At 39.4% G+C, this 20,371-nt stretch overlaps 1 protein-coding gene across 4 annotated transcripts; it reads left to right on the plus strand.

The window, feature by feature from the left end:
• Nucleotides 1-1,097: 1,097 nt before the first annotated feature.
• LOC108237905 (zinc finger protein basonuclin-1) lies at nt 1,098-20,244 on the plus strand. Of its 4 annotated transcripts, none has more exons than XM_017419632.3 (5): nt 1,098-1,492; nt 9,163-9,265; nt 12,048-12,283; nt 14,621-16,695; nt 17,996-20,244. In XM_017419632.3, exons 1-5 carry the CDS (start codon nt 1,478-1,480, stop codon nt 18,795-18,797), a joined length of 3,231 nt encoding a protein of 1,076 aa, XP_017275121.1. In that variant the 5' UTR covers nt 1,098-1,477; the 3' UTR covers nt 18,798-20,244. The 4 variants fall into 4 exon arrangements, with proteins under 4 accessions (XP_017275121.1, XP_017275122.1, XP_037835749.1 ...); XM_017419633.3 differs by having other exon boundaries at nt 12,212-12,283; XM_037979821.1 differs by lacking the exon at nt 1,098-1,492 and adding an exon at nt 2,057-3,822.
• The last annotated feature ends 127 nt before the right edge of the window (nt 20,245-20,371 follow it).

The following is a 20,371-nucleotide window of genomic DNA, read 5'->3' on the forward strand; positions in this document are numbered from 1 at the left end:
AACCACTTGACTGATTTTAATTGAAACTCTCAGAAAGTAACTTTTGGAGGTACCTCTAAAATTAATTAACTTTTGGAGTCAACTGAATTCAAGATGGTGGCCACAGCATATCGACCTTAGCAAACGCAAAAAGGGCTATAACTTTACAGATTTACAGATATTGAGCTAAAATTTGATGCGGTAGAAGCTGAGAGTCATTCCCTTCACATAATTAAAGTGCTAAGACATTGCACTACATTGTATAAACAACTGTAACTCCATCATCTCTCAACATCAGATGATCTTAGTTTAAAACTCTGTCATGAAAGTTGACAACTGACATGTATTCCTTAAAGAAATACTAGACCTTTAATATTTACATAAACATATATACAAATATCAGCCAATATATACAAGATATTATACATACACAAATGTCAGGCAAAGGTATTTGAAGTTCTCAATAGTTCCACAGCATAGTGAATAGATTTTGCGCTGTTTCGAAACCACACTGAGCTTTGTCACTTTGAGGTACAGCACACATGTTCCGAAAGATAACTCAGATTTAAGTTTTTGTCCTGAGTGAAGCCCCCCTCTTCTTGAGAAATACTCCAAAAAAAAAGACACTTAACACATTCCTGGCGGCACAAGGCGTAACTTGTTATGGAGCCTGTTCACAGAGCTGTGTTAAGGTGAATCCAGACACACACACACACACACACTGGGCTGTGTGCACCAATAGGGGCAGCGTTGATTTAGAGCATTACTCAGACAGAGGGGGGTGGAGTGGATGGGGAGGTAGGTGGTGGGGGAGTCTTCCTTGGTTGCATTAGGAGAGCCTCCAGCCTTTGTGATTCCTTTTGATCAAATCTCTGTGAAAGATGAGTGTCATGCCCTCTTCTAGCCAGCTGTGAGGGGACTGCCCTGTGACTCGGAGGGGGTAGACGTGTGCAGGTCTTGTGTGTGTGAAAGGGCATGCACACCTCTGTACGTACACCATTGTGTGTGTGTGTGTGTGTTTCATGTGGAGTCTAGGAAGGGAGCAGGCAGCTCCTGAGGTGAGAATGCCGAGTGGGAGGATCTCATTCCAATCCCCTGTGCCCAGTCTCAACACACACACACACACTCACTCACTCTCTCACACACACACTTACTAAACATCTTGAGTACTTTAGAGCCAGTCCACGGCAACATTAGAAGAGAGAAAGCAGGGAAGGCATATGTGCGTGTGCATCTGTGCAGCTAGAATAAAAGTGACTTGTTCTCCGTTTTTCTTTTTTTCTTCTTCTTTTTTTCGTTTTGAGTGAGTGTTTGTAGCTGTGCGTGTGAGTGAAAGAGAGACAAGAGTACATGTGTGTCTGTTGTTGAAGGAGACGCTGCTGGGAGTGATGGCTCTTTTGCGTAAGTACTTGTGCGGACAGGAGAGTTAGAGGCAGTTGTTTAGCAGGACTCTCAGAGAATGGCAAACTCCACGGTATCCTTGGAAACATCCGACTAAATGACAATGGCTGAGGTAAGAGAGAGGCGCCTTTTCACTTCTGTTCTCTGTCGGCTCCGACTCCTCTCGGTCCCACTGCCTGCACACATCATCACACCACACTCCTCAGACACACACTGGATGGAGTTGAATGCAGTTTGGGGTGACAGGTGTGGGGACGTGCAGGCAGTCATTTGTTTTACATGCAAGTTAAAAGAAACATTTGTTTTTAAAGTGATGACCGTATGTGTGTTAAACATCAGCTGGGCGGGAAATTATGTTATTCAGTTGTCAAAACTCATCTTTAGTTTCTTATAAAAACATCTATTTTTTTACAATTACTTTTCTTTTTAGAAAAAAAAACTCTCAGGGTTGTTTTTTTGTAACTATCAGTTAGCAGTATAATTGTTGCCTAATTTAAATTTAAATTAGAAAATATCTTTTCAAAGAAGCAGAAGTAAACACTCTTAATTTCATACAAGACAGATGAAGACAATAAAATGAGATTTAAGTTTTGCTCCATGTAGTATGGGTGCATGCCTTCCAAGACTTAATAGAAAAAAATTATTAAAAAAAAAAAAAAAAGTTTTTTTTTTCCGTCCCTGACATGCAGTTTTTAACTTTCTCATATTCTCACCTCACCAATTTTTAAAATCTATTTTATGTTTTGTATAAGTAATACTACTAACAGATTTGTTAAATACGGTTGTATTTTATTGTGATCACCTGCTCCACCGTTATTGGGAGAACAATGTTCACCTGTTGCAGAGAAAAGTGTGAAGTTAAAGGTGGTCTCCACTCCTTACCTGGGCCTGTTCCACCACCAGTGGATTGTCTGTAGTTCGCAAAACAACCTGGCATCCTCGAGCCACTTAGCTGCTGGCTACACTTTTGGAATATGATTTAAGGAAATGTTAATATTTGTTGTTGTTGTTTTGCACTCAGTAAGAATTAGCTGAGTTGTGTGTGAGGTGTAGCAGACAAACTATAAGCAGTGCTAAATGTGGACACAAAGGTTTATTTCCCTTTTAAATTCTCTTCTTGCATGAAAAAAGAAACAACCTGACTAAAGTTAAACTTTCACTAAAAGATATGGGAACGTTAGCATCAATGAGTGAAAAACTGTGTGGTACAGCTCAGGCAGAAATAAGAGTACGCCGTAAGTATGGCTACTTTTTTCTATTTTTTTTGAGTCCACATTTTTAAAAAGCATCAACATTCTTCCTTTTTGACCTTTGCTTTTGGTAGAGTCTAATTAATGTAGTGTTTAAAAACATACATAAAGAACACATTTTCAATTTTTATTCTGCTTTGACTTTAATTAATTTCATGTCAAATAAGAATTTAAAAATATAAAATTTTTCCAAAAAATGAAGACTATGGAATAAAATCCTATTTGTAAAATAAACGGAATCAGTAAACACAAGCCCCGTCTTCCAAATGTTCCTCAAACAGTTTGTTTCCTCCTTAGACATCAATTATTTTGGCAATTCTTCCATCTCTGTGTGTTTGTGCGAATTGATGAACAGTAAAACATTCTCTGTCTTTCCTCTAACATCCTCTCATCTGAGCTTTTCATTCCTGCTGCTATCTCACTCCATCTTTTGTTTCCACTCATTGCCTCTTATTTTTGTAAATAACTGCTGTTTTTTTTTTTTTTTTAGCACTGCAGGGCCTCTTGACACCACACACACACACAGACACACACACAATGCTGTGTGTATGGCTCAAAGTGAAAATAATTCAGAGCTGATGTTACGGGTCATCTATTGGAGATGCACTTTGTGTGTCTTTCAGTTTTTTTTTGTTTTTTTTTTATGTGGCGACAGTAGCTAAACTCCATCAGCTTCATTAGCTTGATGATGTCTATCCATGAGGGGACGAAGGGCGGGGAGAGGAGGGGATATGAGTGAATCTTCTCCAGCCTTTCACCCCCTTGAGTGTCTCCTGAAGCTGTGATCTGCTCCTCCCTGACCTCGTAACATACACACACACACACACACACCATTGCAGCCATCCGTTGCATTTATCCTGCGCTGCCACCAAAAGGCTTGTAAGGATTTGTCAGCCAGATGTGACAAGATTGTCAAGAGGCAGGCGAGAAGAGAGGGAGATGTGATATTAATCAGAGCATAGCTGGAAGCCAAACTCTCTCAGACTCAGTGTACTAACTTGTTCCTCTCATTTACTGCCTCTCCGAGCCAAACACTCCCTCTGAGCTCCTAACGGAAAGCAACCTACACCAGAAAGCCATCCAAACTTTGGCTGCTCTTCCTCCTCTTCTCCCTACCACAAGCTCATCTCCTTGTCTGATCTCCTTGTTTTGTAAAGAGGCCACCTTTTATTTTTCCTTCATGGATCATCAGGTAAATTTGTGCTGTCTTGTGTCTGTTTCAGTGTTGAAACATGTACCAGCTTTATTTGTGTGCTTGCTAGGTGACTTTAAATAAAGAGTTTTTCATGCTGTATTTAGGCTGTATGGAGGCTCTTGCTCCTGCCAGAGGTTTTACTTATGTTGTCCTTTTCTTTCCTTTCTTTTTTTGTCTTAAAGCTACACTCTTATGCTTTGTTGCTATTTTCCGCTTTAATTTAAGAAGACTTTCTAAATCAGGACTGACAGGATCCCCCACCTGAATGGGATAAAGCGGGTACATAAAATGAGTAAATAACACAAATTAAAAAAAAAAAGACAGGCTGGATGTTTATGTAAATCATTTTAACAAATAGACTTTCAGGCTTTTATTTTAGCTTTGCTGCTGTAGTCCATGGTGCTCTTTTTAAAATCCTGCTTTTGTAAAAGAAAGCGAATAAATCACAAACTGGTGTTGGATAGCGATATCTGTTGACCACCTCGTGTATTGTAACTTTAGCTAACATTTTTAATCAGTTTGAATTTTACTATCTTGCTGTCAACTTCTTTACAAGATGGTAGTAAGACCTGCTGTGATGTACGGAGACAGGAGGCTGAGGTGAAGATGCTAAGATTTTCAAATTGGGCAGAAATAGAAATGAGTACATCAGAGAGACAGGTAAGGTTGAGCGGTTCTGAGACAAAGTTGGGAGGCTGAGATGGTTTGGACATACGCAGAGGACAGATATGTTGGACAAACGATGTTGAATATGGAGCTGCCAGGTTGGAGGACATTAGGGATAGGGTGAGATGGAGGCAGATGGTCTGCTGTGGTGATCCCTAAAGGGAGCAGCCAAAAGAAGAAGAAGAAGAAGGCATCGACAGTTTGTTCCAGGCATGTATGTCTTTTTTATAGAAATCTGAGTTATTTCCTTGTATCATGCAGATGAACAGATACATGCACGTTGCACTCCTGACGGACAGAGTGGTAGCTGTTTTAAGCTTTATTAGTGGAAGGCAATGCTGTTCACAGGATATCTGAATAGTTCCTGGAGCCCTGTCCTCCCACTGAATTCCTGACGTTTCTGGGCATGATGCTCATCTAAAAATCAGTGGCTAGTGTTTTTGGGTGATTTTCTTTTTATATTTTTAAAGTTGGCTAAACATTTTCTAGTCATAACTCGATGTGTTTTGGTGAACCTTTTTCTAGTTTATATATATATATATATATATATATATATCAGTGCTAATATGTTTATATAATTAAGAATTTATTTTACAGCCATAAAAAGACAAAAGAAAATCATTATAAGATACAAAACTAAAGTACGGTATTAAATTGCTTTTTGAGTGTGACAAGAAAAATAAATAAGGAAAGAAAGAAAGACGGAAAAAATTCAAAACCTTCAGCATGCAAATTTTTAAATTCTCAGACAACTGCAAGATTTTGACTTATTTATAAGAATTTTTGTTGATTTTACCAAAAATAACTAATCTTTGCTAGATATGCATTTGTCCTCCAACAAAACATCCCTTAGAGGCTTCAAGATTTACATCATTCACAGTCAACTACAAAATGATTTTAAACTATGAGTCACAACAACTTATTAATAAGTTTTAAGGTTTAAATCTTTGACAAATAAAACAGTAAAAGCTTTGACTTTATGCACTGTTTCCATGTCAGTTCAGTGTCTGTGTTTCTATGCAAAACTGAGATTCAAAAAGCAGATTTTACGTTCTGGAGTTTGGCTCTAGTTTGTACGGTGATAATGATTCACAAAAATAAAAAACCAATTGCAGTAATCTTGTCATATAAATTGTGGGTTTTTTTCCAGAAGAGGAGCAAAAAAAATCTGATCAAATTTAACTGTGCGTTGACAAAAAAAGTTGTCTGTAAAATGAAAAAGATCAAATTTACGATAAACTTTAATAATAGCAAAATGTGTCATGAAATCCAAAGATTTCTGTCAGCTGTCAGGTGTGTGACAGTCTTCCTCTTCTTCTGCTCATAGTGGTGCAGCTGATAATTCATTAATTTGACATTTGGAGGCAGAATTAAATTCTAGCCATAGAGGCTAAATCTGTTTTTACATTAAATAAAGAAACGCTGCAGAAGTAGTTCTGCATGACACGTTCTACACATATTGAAACTACGAGGATAAAGAAAATCTGCCAAACCGAGGCTGTTTGAGTTTATTGTGTCAGAAGAAGAAAAATGGGAAAAAAAACTTCAAAACATGACATTCACTCATGTTTCCAACAAGATTTAATTTTCACCACTGTTCATAATCCTGTTTTACTCTCAAGTACACACACTCACACATACTCGCACACACCCGCACACACACAGAAACAGTTTTACATTTTTAAACTAAATTTCGCAGCTTTTCATTAACAGTTGGAGCTGAAGTGTCATTACGTCTAAAATGCTGCTGCTGAAACCTTGAGATGGGATGGAAACATATTTAGTCAGATTCACAGGGTCAAGAATGAAGGGTTGCAGATAACAAAACTTCTTAACATTTATAATATATTTTAACAGATGCTCTTCAAATACTTTCACTTATTGTTGGATACTTTTCAGACTTTCCTTATTTTTTTAATGCTATTACTTCTTCTTTTTCTTTTTTTTAAACAGAGAGCGTGATTTTGTTGTACTTTAGTTGAAGGATCTTTGTCATATATCGTTTGACATGTATCAACCTACCTGTACTTTCTAAATGTTAATTAGAATGTAGGCAATGTGATCAAGATGCATGGGAGAGCGTTGTTGATGATATGTGATTTTGCGAGCGTACCTTAGAGTTAGAAAGAAAGACACACTGTCAGCTGTGGCTTTCTAGAGCGCTGAAGGACCCACATCATTTTGTGCAATTAGTCTTCTTGTCATTGGCTCCATTGATGCATGTGAACAGCCACGGCTTTGTTGTGACAACAGCAAAGAGAAAGAGACAGGGCGGGGCATGTGCTGCCATATATCTTCTCCTCCTTTCTTTTTCCTTTTTTCTTCTTTGTCTTCCTCTCAGGAACTCATGAAATGAATCGCTAATTAAGATAAACGACTGCAAGCGCACTCTGAAACACAGTGTGTGCGTGCGTGTGTGCACAGGGCACCTGATTGAGATGTATATTAGGGATAACAGCAGCAGGGGTGTGTGCACCCACAGTGGGATGGGATTAAACTAATTGGGCCGTGTTGGGTCTCGGTACTCTGTAATGATGGGATTATGTCTCTGAGAGATGAGCAAAAGGGTTTTTACACCTCACCAGTTGTCTCGTGGCAGCTCTCTTGTCCAACCTGGACAGAGGCGGGGAGGGCAAAAAAAAGAGAGCAGAAAAGCAAGATATCACGGGACTGGAGGTTACGCCGCTGTGGTTCAAGGCCAGGCAGCTGCTGCCAACTTCATTCCTGGTCAGTTTGCTCATGCTAATAACAAGAAGTTATTGCAAGGTGAAATAACGTGATTCCTGATTGCGAGAACAAGCTCAGCCTCAAGCACAGAACCAGTGGAGGAGGAGGAGGCTCCGAACCCATCTACCCACACTTTCCTCTTTCTTTCACTGTGGAGAGGGAGCGAAGACATTCAGCTCACTAAAACCCAACTGATCATACATTATAGATGCAGAGGGAGATAGGTGCTAGAGCATTGCCACCCCAGAGTTTCCAGCATGTACCACCAACTACAGCAGCTTTGATCATAAATCTGATGATGCTTTTCCATCTGTTCCTCATGTTCCTTTTTTGGGGGGGAGGCAGGTAAAGAAATTCGTTGCATAGCCACTTGTTGGGGTAGGCAGGACACATTCAACTGTATTTCTAAAACAAGTGCATGCTTAATTTTGTTCTCACAGAGAAAACCATTCAATAATGGACACACGCCAGGTGACCAAATCACTGAAAGCCCTTGTGTGGTATTGTGTTGTTAGACACAGCCTCAAAAGATGAATAAAAACAGTAAAGGCAGTGTATAATAAGAAGATTGATGGTCACTACACTTTAAGGAACCAGTCATGTAGTGTAGATTAAACAGATCCACCGAGGACACTTTAAATACAGCCCTCGATGCTGCAATGTCCCATTTGGAACAAAGGGGATCATGTGTGAGGATTCTGTTTATAGTGTCCAACTGAGCCTTAAACACCATAGTCCGAGCAAAGTGATCAGCCTGGGTCTCAGCACTCACTTGTGTTTGTGGATAAAAGACTTCCTGACCAACTGCCCATAAACTGTGAGACTTGGTTTCCACACCTCCCCGAGTCTAAAACTGTCAGCACAGGAGCACCACATGGATGTGTGCTCAGCCCTGTTCCAACTGCACACCCAAACACCCTTCTAACACAAAAATTACATTTTCAGACGGAGCAGCAATAGTCACATTTTTCTCAAACCATGATGACAAAGCTTACAGGTATAAGGTCTTCAATTAGACCAAATGGTTTGAAGTAAATAGTCTGTCAATAAGCATCAAGAAGACAAAGGAGCTAATTGTGGACCTCAGACAAAGACAGAATGATCACTTTCCACTTAGGAGATGAGGAGGTGGAGCGGATGTCCTTTTTCAAATTCCAGAGAATCCACATCAGCAGCAACATCAAATGAAACAGTAATGGCATAGTGAAAAAGGCCCAGCACTGACTGTACTTCCTCGGGACACTGAAGACTAAAACATTTCTGCTAGAGTGCTGGAGTCCTTTTATCATTGTGCAGTAAGTATTCTGAAATACTGCATTATAGCGTGGTATGGAAACTGCTCTGCAGCTGGACTTCCCCACCTCCCCTGAAGGCCATCTACAGGTCCCTCTGTCACAGCAGAGTTATGCCATCCATACCACTGTTTGTTTACACTGATGCCCTCTGGAATATGCTACGGCCCTGAAATGTCACACTACAAAACTGACAAACAGTTTTTACCTTGTGGCCATATGAGAACCGATCTCTGAGCCTCTCTCCCACCTTGTCCACAACAGATAATTATTTTATTTTGCTGAGTTTTTAAATTGCAATGCTAGTCTATCTTCATTTGACAAGTGTATATATTTTCTTTTAAACTGATTTACTATATGTGTGTATATGTGAGTGCATGTTTGTGAAGAGTAAATGATTTTAAGAGAATCATAGAAAAAGCTATATTATTCTACTCATTTTTTTTTTTTTACTTTGGGCAACATAACAGTCATATGTTTTTATGTTGTATGAATTCTCAACACATTTCTCTAGATCAAGCAGAAACATAGTGATGAACATAAACAGATAGCTATATACCCAAGAAGATATTTTTATTTTAAATAATAAATACTAATATAACCTGTTGTGTGTTCCTTTCTTTTTTTGAAATCAATGTTTTTAATTTTACAGGCTATCTGCTGCACTTTGGTGAACTGTAACTGTGACTGCTTCAAACCTGGGAAGCTGAAGAGGAGGCAGTGTGAAAACTGCAAGCATGGCTGGGTAGCACACGGTAAGAGCTTGATTAAAAGTTTTCACCTGGAAAAGAAAAACAGTAAAGTTATAAAAACAAATGCTGTTAAGGCATTGTTGAGATTTTTGTCTGCTTTGCAGTACAAGCAAAATGAATAGGACTGTTTAGATTGTTCACTTGTTCACCTGTTCAGTCGGTCTTTTTCTGTGTAGTGAGTTTTCTGAATGTCTGACTCTGGTAAAATGGACTCTGCTGCTGAGAAATGTAAAACAGCCTACTCGCAGTGGAATGTAGCAGTGCATCAAAATTATGCACCAGATACTCACAGTTATAAAATAGTTTTAAAAAAAAAGCATTTGCCTGCAGGAAAAGTACTGAGAAGATGGTAAAAGGTAATACTGATATAAATATGTAGCTTTGAGTAAACAACTGGTTTTGAAGACAGGGTATCCCCATAGAAACCATTTTTGTTTTCAGACAAACAATGTTACATATATCCTTGACAGGTTTACTATTTTGACTGAACAGTAACAACAACTAAAGTCTCCAATACATATTTATCATCCGTCACCAAGAAAGCAATCATCTAACTGCCTGTGTGTGTGTTTGTTTATCTGCTTGTTAGCAAAATATCACATGAACCAGTTGAAGGATTTTATTAAAACTCTCAGAAAGTATCCATTGGATGTACGTCTATGCCTGATTAACCATAGGAGTAAACCTGAATAAAAAGGCTACCGAAGCCAGTCACCTTTAGCAAACACAGACGTGACTAAAACTCAGGAATGTTTTGCAGATATTGAGGTAAAGATTGGTGTGGTAGTAGCTGAGATTCATTCCCAACACATACTCTAAGAACTAAAGGAAAACATATCTTAGTTTTTTAAAATTGCTCTTCTTGACACCAGTCTAAATAAGAAGGTAACATCCCTTGAAGAAGCTCATATCACCCACGGCCTTGTATGCCACATTTTTAAACTATGATGATGCATGTTTCTTACGTACTTGAAGTACATGTTAGGAATGATTCTCAGCTACTACCACATCAAATTTAGCTCAATATCGGTTAAAATGGCTAAGTTATACTCATTTTTGTGCATTAAGATTGATTAGCTCTTGTCCCCATCAAAAAGTTAATCAGTTGTAGATGTACATACATAAAGTCATTGTTTTCTGAGAGTTTCATTAAGACAAACAAACACACACAAAGACACATGATCATGCGCCTTCAATGGAGGCAAGCAATACATAGTTGTTTTCAGTCATAAAAAAATTTATTAATTATAAAAACTCTGTTTCTTCTCTTTGAGATGACTGAAAAAAAAATGTAATACACAATCGTAGAAAAAAGAAAGTTCACCCACTTTCAGTTCTCGGTATTTATATATCAAGACATGAAAAATGGTCTGTTTTTACCAGGTTCTAAAGGTGTTCGACTCTAACCTGTTCAAAACACAAAATGGACTCCACCATGTCATGAACAAAAACTTGTGGGTGAATAACTAAGCCCACCCCACGAGTCAACAGCTTGTACAACCACCTTTAGCAGCAATAAGTTGAGGCAGTCAGTTTCTGTATGACTTTCAAGTCTGTCCCATCATTTATTGCTTCAGTTCATTGAGGTTTGAAGTCATTTGTTCCTGCACAGCTTTCTTAAGGTCCCATCACAGCACTTTAATCAGGTTGAGAACTGGAATTTGACTGGACCATTGCAACAGCTTTTTTTAGCCATTCTGCTGTAGATTTGCTGCTGTGTTTGGGATCACTGTCCTATTCCGTGACTCAGTCTCAGCCACGCTTCAGCTGTCAGACAGATGACTTCACGTTTGGCTCTAGAATCCTTTGTTCTACAGAGGAGTTCATGGTCAACTCAATGGCTGCAAGGTGTCCGGGTCCTGTGGCTGCAAAACAAACTCAAACCACCAGTCCTCCACCACTGTGCTTGACAGTTGGTATGGGCCGTTAATGCTGATGTGCTGTGTCTGGTTTTCTCCTAAAATTGCACAGCGCCAAATGGGTAAATGTTTCTACACTGGTCTCATTTGTTAAAAGGACAACTTTGTAAACCTAAGTTGTGCTACCAGATCAGCTGATCAGATGCATTTGATCAGCAGCACCAGGATGCGTCTTTCCGTCCTAAATCCTGTAGAAGCAACAGGGGCGATGCAGTTTTTTCTCACACCTTTTCCATTTTGACTTAGTTATTGTTTAATAAATAATGACATGGTTAAATCTGTTGTGTGTGTTTTTGTACACCTGAGGTTAGATTTGAATAATTTAAAACCAGGTAAAGATCAAATTGTTTTTATTGTGTCTTGATATGTAAAACCCAAGAATTGAAAGAGGGTGTACCGTCTTTTTCCTGTGATTGTAGATCCCACCAGTTTGAATACAGCAAAGCTTAATATGTATTCCTTTTTAGCTCTATTATTCTTTCTTTCTAATAAACTTTGATATTTAATTAAAATTCCAAACTAGTTTTCCTGTCAGTATATCAAGCAGTATTTTGCACAAAATTTATGTCAGCATTCTTTGTAAATAAATCATAACCTCACCTGCTTTCACTGGCTGAATACGAATGAATCTTTTTGACTTTTACACGAGTAATGTGTTTTTATTTTAACTGTTTGTTTTGTCCTTTTCATTCACATGACTTTTTTTTTATATTGCCTACAGTGTAAATTGTATTTTGTCTAGCACCCTCTTATGCCTTTCATCTTCAAAACAAACTTTTTTTTTCTTCTTGTTCTGTCATTTCTTGTGCTTTAAGCAAAATTATTTATTTAATTTAATCCAGTAAAATTTGACACATTTATTCTAGCCCTGAGCAAGCTGAAGGTGCACCACATGTTCCAGAGCAGCCAGGTGGAGATTGTGCACTCCAATGTAGTGTTCGACATCTGCAGCCTGATGCTGTACGGCACCCAAGCCATCCCGATCCGCCTGAAAATCCTCCTAGACCGTCTTTTCTCTGTCCTCAAGCAGGAGGAGGTCATCCAGATTCTTAACGCACTTGACTGGACACTGCAGGACTACATACGAGGATACGTGCTCCAGGTGAGTAGTAAGGAGAAAGACTCTTGCATAATCTTCCATTTGTTTTCATGACTTTTGTTGTTATAATTATGCCTCAATCAGTCTGGACATCGGTTCAAAAAAGTTCTTCAAAAGAGAAAGAGTTCAGCATTTTCTAAGCAAGTCTCTTGGGACTTTGGATAAAAACAATTGTTACTTTAAATGCCACTCTAGATTGTATTTGAAAAAAAAATCACCTTAATGTAACGACTGTTTAAAGCACACTAACATACTGTAGCTCCATCACTAACACAAGTTTGCAATGATTTTATGTTAAGAAGTGCTTTCTGCATTCCAACTCTCTTTATAACATTAAACATATTATACCCTTTCCTCTAAATCTAAAAAATATATTAAACGTTGATGTGTGTCACTTTAAATATCAGCATATTTTTTAATTTAACTTTTCAAGGTTAAAACGCTTTGAAAAGTATAAAAAATATGTGAAAATAAGGCTCTAAAACTTGTATGAATATGAATATTACCTCCAATTTTTCTCTGCCTGTGTTTATACAGAATGAGCTTAGGTACAGTATTGAGCTGAAGGTCATCTACTTCTTCAAAGCACTCAGAGCCCATTTCACAATTACTAAAGTAAAGTGTACAAAGCCCAGGAAAATAAGACGTTAAAACTGAAAGTTTTTTTCTATGCATGTGTAGTGTAAATTAACCACCTACCAAGAGCTGGACTGAATGAAAAAAGGACTGCATTTGTCTCTATGATGTGTCTGACACCTTAAACACACAGCTGTATAGTTTGATGTATATAACGGCTGAAAGTGAAAGAATTTCCGAGGAAGATAAAGAAGTAAAAGGCAGACAGGAAGTCAGAGAAACATGGCTAAGAACGAGGATAGTGATGTGATGCAGCAACCAAAGTCAATAACCTTTTTGGTAGCCTGTAGATGCAGCCAGCTTGCTGCTGTGGTACCATCAGCTCCGGGAAGTCTCTAGACTGTGCTGGGTAGATTTGTAAATATTATGTCTTTTGCTCCAGATTTCCATTGGAACTGCTGCCAAGCTGTTTGAGGCCCAGGCTGCAGGCACTATGCCAGCACAAGATCTCTCTTCGATCATCATCAAGTATTCAAGCTGGCCTGCGTTTAATTCATGCTATCTCAGAGTCCTTGACAGACACCCAATGAATGCTCTGTGATAAAATATTAATCGCGGTTATGGCAAAGAGCTGCTCCTCACTTTCAAAGAGCCTCAAACTCACATGTGATTAGTGCTGGACTAAGAGAGAGAGAGAGAGAACCTGCTTGATCAATGAAAGGCACTTTCTGATCACCCCTGCCTTACTCTGTGTGTGAGCGTTATGTTGAACGCTTTTTTTTTTTCCAAGCATGAATATATGTGAAGACATTAAAGCTGTGTAGCTGTGTTTCAAATTGTGATTGTGATTTGTTCTGCCAAAGTGTAGCAAGCAAATCTATATGATTTAAATAAAGAAAAACGAGTTGTGAGCATGGGCATAAATCCTGGGGTGGGCGGGTGGGGGCAGGGTCAGGGGGTCCGGACACCCTGAATTTTGGAAAAACAGAGATTGTAATTAATCATTTGAGGAAACTATACTTTTAAGCAGTATAACAAACAGAAAGCAAATCCACCATTTATTTAGGCAAAATGTTACATTTATGTCTTTCAAAAATGATCTCCCACTTCATCATTCTAACAATGATCCATCATGATTCGCAAATAGGAGTGGTGGAGACAGCATGGATAAATATCTTCCAGTTATCTCAACTTCCAAAGGTGCTGCATTAGTACAATGGTTAGAGCTCCTGCTTGTCATGTGAGAGAGCTGGGCTTGATTCCTCGAACCTCCACTGATTACCTTTGACCATTTTCTGCTGCTAGCTTAAATGATTTGCTTCTAGTAAGTCGCTATTTTGCAGTTCACTGTCAAAATATGGTATGTCACATGTTTTATATATTTCCACTTCTCAATCAAATTAAACATTTGGAACATGACTGTATTTTCATGACCTCACAACTGAATCTTGTGTGTGAACGCCCAGCCCTGCTGCTTAAACAGTAGCTAACCACACAAACTGCCTTACATTTTCTGTGAAAGAAACTTATAAGAAATTGAAAAGGCTGCCTGAGGACTGGATTGGTGGAAATAACATATTGTTTTTTTTTTTCTAAGACTACGTTGTTGGCCTAGTAGTGAAAGCCAACAAGAATGAGGGCTCTTAAGGTTATCAGCAACTCACTTGTTATGCTTTTTTTCTTCTTCTTCTTAAATTTGTCTCATAATCTTGTTCTCTCCTCTTTCCTGTACTGTGTTCTTTCTTTCTCTGCACTCTTTCACAGGATGTTGCTGGGAAGGTTTTGGACCGGTGGGCCATCATGACCTTTGAGGAAGAGATTGTCACACTGCAGCAATTCCTGCGTTTTGGTGAAACCAAATCCATCGTGGAACTCATGGCTCTACAGGACAAAGAGGGCCAGGCAGTGTTGGTTCCCAGCACCCGCACCAACTCAGATATCCGCACTTTCATTGAGCGCAACACACCACGCACTGCTGCGAACCTCTCTCCATCCAAAGTTGAAAAGATGAGCGGCAATAGCATGCACCACTTTGAGAACTTTATCAACAGCATGGCCTTTATGCTTCCATTCCAGCTGTTAGGCTCTGTGCCAGCACCATTCTTAGAATCACCACTGCAGCAGCAGCACCAGCAACGCCAACAGCATCAGCAGCCACGTGGTGCCTCAATGGAGCAGCAGAGTCAAAGGACAACTGATCAAGGGAGGAACCATCTTGGAACAGACGACCCCTTCCTTCTTTCACATTCCTCAGAGAATAGCCTTCTAGGTTCCAGGTCCATTTCATTCACTGATTTAGACCAAAGTAGAGAAAAAGCAATGGATAACCTTTCCACAAGTGCAAAAATTGAGGCTGAAGACTTCTCTGCCAGTGACAACTATTCAGATGGACCATCCACACCGTGTACACCATCCATGAGCTCTGATGTTCCACAGATGTCACCCGAAGGAAAGCTGCGGTGTCTAGACAGAAATGGAAGTAGCAGTGGAGGGGTCCCAGGGGGTGGAGGCTCTCTGAAGAAAGGTCGTGTATTTTGCAATGCCTGTGAGAAGACATTTTATGACAAAGGCACACTTAAAATTCATTACAACGCAGTGCATTTGAAGATTAAGCACAAGTGTACAATCGAGGGCTGCAACATGGTGTTCAGCTCACTCCGCAGTCGCAATCGTCATAGTGCTAACCCCAATCCTAGACTGCACATGCCTATGAACCGAAACAATCGAGACAAAGATCTGCGAGGCAGTTTGTCTGCTGATGAAAGTTCTCAAGGAGAGAAGAGAGCTGAATACAGCAATCAGATTTCAATTTGCTCTACAGAAAGTCATAAGTCAGTACCAAGCTACATGGTAAGCCATGTAGACAGTAGCCCTAAGCTCCACAGCAGCTCATTCCCCAATATTGGTCAGAGTGGCATCCTCTTTCCTAACTTGAAAACCGTGCAGCCAGTCCTGCCTTTCTATCGAAGCCTGGTAACCCCAGCAGAACTCGCCAACACCCCAGGAACGTTACCTTCTCTACCTATTTTGTCATCTTCTGTACCTGTTAAACCCATCACAGCACCCAAACCCTGTATGACAGACCCTATACCAAAGAAAAAGTCTCGTAAGTCAAGTATGCCAATAAAAATTGAGAAAGAGATGGTCGAGCAAGATGAGCCGATAGATATGGAGAGTAGTTCTGAGGATGAGGTTATTTTACGGGATGAGGACAAAGACATCTATAATGGTAGCCATGGAGAAGAGCACATGTTTTCAAGACAACCTGGAGAGAAGGAGACAAGAGAAGCTTACACTGGAAAAGAAAAGGAAAGGGGGGGCACCAAACATCTGAATGACCAAACTTTAGACGGACACTCAGTAGAGAGGGAAGTCAAACAGGGAGCACCAAAACAAACAGATATGCGCGTCATCACCTGTACATCCTCCCCTTTAGACACCAGGTCATTAGAAAACCACTGTGATAACAATTCACTTTGTCAGGAAGCCAATGGTGGTGAAGAGATGGCAGACAGGGAGCATGTTACCTCACTGCACATATCTGACAAGATCTCAGAGCTTAAATGGAATGAAGGTGATCACAAGTTGACTAATGGGAGTGGCTCTCAACTCATAGAGAGGGTAGGACATGACGGATGTGCAGATGACTATGGGGACACAGAGTTGTCTCACATCGACTCTGACCTGGACCTTCCACACCACTGTGAGATCTGCAGTAAGACCTTTAAAACCCCCTACAGCGTCAAGATGCACTACCAGAATGTCCACTTGAAGGAGATGCACATGTGCACGGTGGACGGATGCAATGCCACATTTCCCTCCCGCAGAAGCAGAGACAGGTGAGAAGCAGTCTTGTTTTCTTCATGTTCTACTTTAAATTATCAGATGTGTGTAAGTAAGAGTTTAATGAGAAGTTAAATTTTATTTAACACCTTTATGATGATAGCCACAGCTGGTAGTGTATGTAGTGCAACTTCCAAAGGCCATTAGTACCAATCAACAAAAGCTTTTAAAGAAGTTTGTGTGATAGTATCTTTTTCACTAAGGCACTGTTTTTAAAGAGCATAGTTGACATTATGTGATGTGAACTGTGACCCATGAATGTGTAACCCACTTCAATGTATAATTTTCTTCTTCTACCATTTTTACCTCACTCTTAAACGGATAGTTCAGATTCACTGAAGTAGGGCTGGTGCAGTATGTTGCAGTAATTGGTGCCTTATCAGCAGTAGACAGCAGTCAGAGAAATTTCAGTTTGGAGAACGTGGAGTTAAGCTAACAGCTACTTGGAAGAGGTCACACTTAGAGCTAATTTTCACCATCTCAAACAACCCAAACGTCAACATTTTTATAGCCATTTCAGTATATGGTATGCTTTCCAGTGAGTGTCTGGTGGTCAAGCCTTGGCTCTAGGTGTTTGTTTCAAGCCTAAAAGAACTACAGAAAGCCACTTCACCCTAAGTTTACCACCTGCAAGAAAAAGGAGTTACGATCAGAACAGTACAAGTTGGGTGGTAGGCGAGGATGGGTCCCTATGTGTGTTGATCCCGACCTCACAAACTGGCCCTTACTAGCAGAAAAGCAGCCAGATCTTGGGTGCGAGGTTGAGCAATTCTGACTAGATATAGTAGCTGGGCTCACATCCACACACACAGCTTGAATGAGATTACTTTGGCATCAGAATGGAACTTGGTACTCTTAACATGGTCTGTTTAGCAATTTATGTTTCACACAGAATGTGTTGCAACAGACTGCTGACCATTTTCCAAGATGGTCTTCTGTGTAAACAACAGTAAACATCTATGTAAATAACTGGCTGGTGCAAATGGTTGCATAGAAAATTACAATTAAAACATTTACTTGAGCTATTGTGAGGCTTTTAAGGTTGAAGTTATTTAGCAGAAATGTGCTCATAAATTGGAATCACAGTAAACCTGATGCATTTATTGTAAAGTTTCAGCACTTTGTGAGGTGAAACAACATTACTGTATGTACAATAGATTCTGCCATGTTTATCTCCCCACATCTATATTGGGTTTGTACAAATAGGACGTAATAATAAAATACAGCTTCTTGTGTTGCTTTTTGGTAATATAAAAAACACCATGTGATTTTTTTTTTCATTGTTTTTATTTATAGACACAGTGCAAATCTAAACCTGCACCACAAGCTGCTGACCAAAGACTCACTTACTCCAGCCACCGCCCTCTGCTCACCCTCCTCACATTGCAGAGACAGAGACTCTGTTGTCTCAGACAACTGTCAAGACCAACGGGACAAAGATTCTCCCCATCGAGACCAGACTAATCATACTTCTGTCATTTTCCGTGGACACAACCGAATGGGACTGGTCTTTCCCATGAGCAAAATGCCTGCTGTACCAAGCAGTGTTGAGGTGTCTCCCATAGCAGAAACTGAGGATCTGGAAGGAGTAGTAGGTGGTGGAACTAGGAATGACGGGACCGTCCTGGACCTGAGCACCTCCACGTCTGCCCCACCTCGTGACAGCAGCCGTGCTCAGTCATCCTGGGACTCTGATGGAGCTGGCAGTGAGGACAGGGAGGCGGCTGACGAAGGTGAGGAGGTGCTTCCCATAGAGGACAGTGATGAAAGCTGCGATGGAGTTGGTGCGGGGATGGTGCCAGGGGGTGAGGATTTGGAAGACAGGAACCTGGGCTGTAGTGGGGGTGGACAAAGTGGGATTCAGGGAGGTGGAGGTGGATCTCCAATTACATGTCACGTCTGCCAAAAGGTGTACAGCAACAAGGGAACTTTCAGGGCTCATTACAAGACTGTTCATCTGCGTCTGCTTCATAAGTGTAAGGTCCCCGGCTGCGACACATCCTTCTCCTCTGTAAGAAGCAGAAACCGGCACAGCCAGAACCCAAACTTACACCGGAACCTTTCTGTTAACTCAGGTACCACAATGGACCAAGAGTAAAGATTTGATCTCAAACATCAATGCATTTTTCATCCTTTGCTTTTCTTTTGGAGTCACAAAGTGAAAGCTCACCATTTAGCACTTTTAAGAATTAATACCACAGTACACCCACTTTTGATATTTTTAGGAACAAGAGAAAAAGATTATACAGTTGGGAACTTATTAGTTGCATCAAATGCTGACTGAGTTGTTCTTTTCTGCAAATGTTACAATCATTTGTCAGGTTTTACACAACAAAAATAAATCAGTCGATACATATAAGTACATAATGCCATCAATACATATGTCTGTAAAATAATTTCTACATTGAGTAACTGAGTCTTGTTGTAAAGTGGTTTCTCTCTTTTGTAATTGTTTTCCCAATTCTCCCAGTTCAAATCTATTTTTGTTGTTGTTGTTGTCCCAGTGAGAGTTAAATTATGAAACTTTATTATGCAAGTACATTTTTTAATAGAACAATCCAAAGCAGTTGTGAAGTAACTTCTACAAATGTCAGTCTATTGATTCAATCAATGAATTTCAGTAAGACTCCTCGTTAAAAGGCTATAGTGTTGTGAGCTTGACCAATAAGTTATTGTAAAGTGTTAAATGATTGGTCTTTTACTCCTCTGTTAATAACTACCGATGTTGACCAAAGATTTTTCTCAGTTTAGTATGTATAGCAACCCCTTTATACATTTTGAGGGATATGCAGTATTAAGGGGCTCACTGTGTCTTTACTCATTTCCTTTTTAATTAACAGCAGTGTAGGTGTTAAAGTCAGGAACGAAATCTGATAAACTCTGCTGAAGTGGTGTAAAAAAATAACTGGATTTTGGTTGCATGTTTATAATTGGATTACGTTTTAAATGAGGCTTTGCTTTTGTACTGACTCTGTCTTGAAGCAAGCCGACTGACTGGACAATCAGCAGAAAGATGTCGCGTCTGGATGCTAGAAGCATGTACTGTGAACAAGTCAAACACTGATAAAATTCATAGGGGGGGAAAAGGAGCTTTTTATCATAGCAGCCCCACACATGAGCGCCCCGAAAACACAGAACTGCTAAACTAACTGGGTATTAAACTGTATATTCTGTTAATAAACTTGTTGTCTAAAATAAGCCAAAAATATACTGTAATAAATAGGATATTTTCATCGCTAACATCACTTTTGTTCTTTTATTTTGTTTTATTTTTATTAATTCAAAAAAGAACATTGTGTTGTACATTCCTGATTATTTCACTGTGGTTTAATGTTCTGGTTTTGCTCTGTGTTTTTTTTTTTTTTTCATTCTGTATTTAAATCCAAGGTGTCACATTAAAATGCCATTTGTTTATTGTTTAGATTTGTTAAAAAAAAAAAAGAAAGAAAGAGCAAAAGCTAATACTTGTTGATAAGTGTTTGTTTCTTTTGAATTAATGATACAATATTCATTCCAATTAAATAAAAAGCCATATGTTTGCAAGAGTCTTTTTAAAAAAAATCATTTTTATTGAATCAAATTAGATGTTAAATGAATGTAATTATTCACCTATTGGCTAGCCCAGTGTTTGTATAGCTCATTAAACAACGCACATATGGACACACACACTCG

Source organism: Kryptolebias marmoratus, linkage group LG15 (genome assembly GCF_001649575.2).
Source record: "Kryptolebias marmoratus isolate JLee-2015 linkage group LG15, ASM164957v2, whole genome shotgun sequence".
In the NCBI taxonomy this organism is placed as follows: Eukaryota; Metazoa; Chordata; class Actinopteri; order Cyprinodontiformes; family Rivulidae; genus Kryptolebias; species Kryptolebias marmoratus.